This window comes from Adiantum capillus-veneris, chromosome 1 (assembly GCF_014529385.1).
Source record: "Adiantum capillus-veneris isolate H3 chromosome 1, ASM1452938v2, whole genome shotgun sequence".
Taxonomy (NCBI): Eukaryota; Viridiplantae; Streptophyta; class Polypodiopsida; order Polypodiales; family Pteridaceae; genus Adiantum; species Adiantum capillus-veneris.
The window spans coordinates 85015530-85016692 of record NC_140931.1 but is presented as its reverse complement, the minus strand read 5'-3'; the positions used below and the strand labels follow the sequence as shown (position 1 = coordinate 85016692).

Genomic DNA, 1163 nt, shown 5'->3' with positions numbered 1-1163 from the left:
AGCATCGGCAAAATAAATAAATCTAGTTGAAGCTACAAGATCTTGGACTTAAATTATCCCGACTAGCGTATTCCTTGAATTTGTTCCTAGCAACGCTTAATGATCTATTGTTGGAGTTACAAAGCATCCACAATATACACAAATACGACAATCTTGAACTTAAATTGTCCATACAAGGATATTACCCAAGTTTACACTAGGTCTCACAAAATATTACCCTTCATTCAAACAAGGTTGTACTTTGATTGCATTCTAAATAATTGGCCATTATAAAGGTTTAGCTGACAACTTTGCATTGGTTACAACAATTGACAAATTGGTGTAAATATAAGAGGATACATAAAAGACTCTGAATTCCTTACTTAGTAAGAATAATATTTTAGTACTGATAGCACAATAAAATAAGCGCTTTGAAAATTTCATGTTGCCCCAAGAATGACACATTCTCATGTATTACAAAAATTGGGGAGGATTTTGCAAACTCCTATACAAAAACTTGCATGTTTTCCTTTTCTTCCAAACATAGAAAGTGATCTAAATTTACGAATGATCCAAATCCTCAATTTACATAAACTCTTACCCTTCTTACAATTCTTTTGTGAGGTACACATCTTATTGTTTGAGATATATACTCTTTCAATTATGAGCCACACCCCCCACCTGTGCATACATGAATACAAAGATCCTGATAATTGGTTTCCATCACAACTCTACAGATGCAGGAGAGACTCGATGATATGGATAATTCACACTATTTATGGTGACGTTAGAAAAACAGGGGCATGAAAAAAGATTGTTGTGTGTGTGTGTGTGTGTGTGTGTGTGTGTGTGTGTGTGTTGAGGAGGGGCGGCACCAGGGGCCGGGGGGCGGGGAGGGGGGGAAGGGGGGGGGGGGGATGATCAGTCTCAACTGTAGACACAGATGAAAGGGTTGGCTACCTTTTAAACTTTTTGAGACGGTCCATATGTGTTAGTTGTGTTGAATTTCAACAGGTTTCCTATTCTGGACAAATTCTTTTTCTATAATTTTCAGCAAACGGATCAATAAGCCCTTTTGTCACACTCGTTCCAATGGAGAAAGAACAGCTTTTCTCAAAGACTGGTCCAGCTGCATTGCATCCTTGAACTCTTCAAAGCTGACACGGCCATCGTTGTTTGTATCC

General features: G+C 38.2%; 1 protein-coding gene across 4 annotated transcripts in view; it reads right to left on the bottom strand.

The window, feature by feature from the left end:
- Positions 1-915: 915 nt before the first annotated feature.
- LOC147465091 (calcium and calcium/calmodulin-dependent serine/threonine-protein kinase-like) overlaps positions 916-1163 on the bottom strand; it is a 40366-nt gene continuing 40118 nt past the window's right edge. For all 4 annotated transcript variants that reach the window (XR_015188894.1, XM_086518090.1, XM_086518081.1 and 1 more), the window contains one exon: positions 916-1163. This exon is cut by the window's right edge and continues 71 nt beyond it. Coding sequence is in view for 3 of the 4 variants with exons in the window: in XM_086518090.1 (XP_086374216.1) it covers positions 1058-1163 (106 nt within the window). In the remaining variant the exon portion in view is untranslated.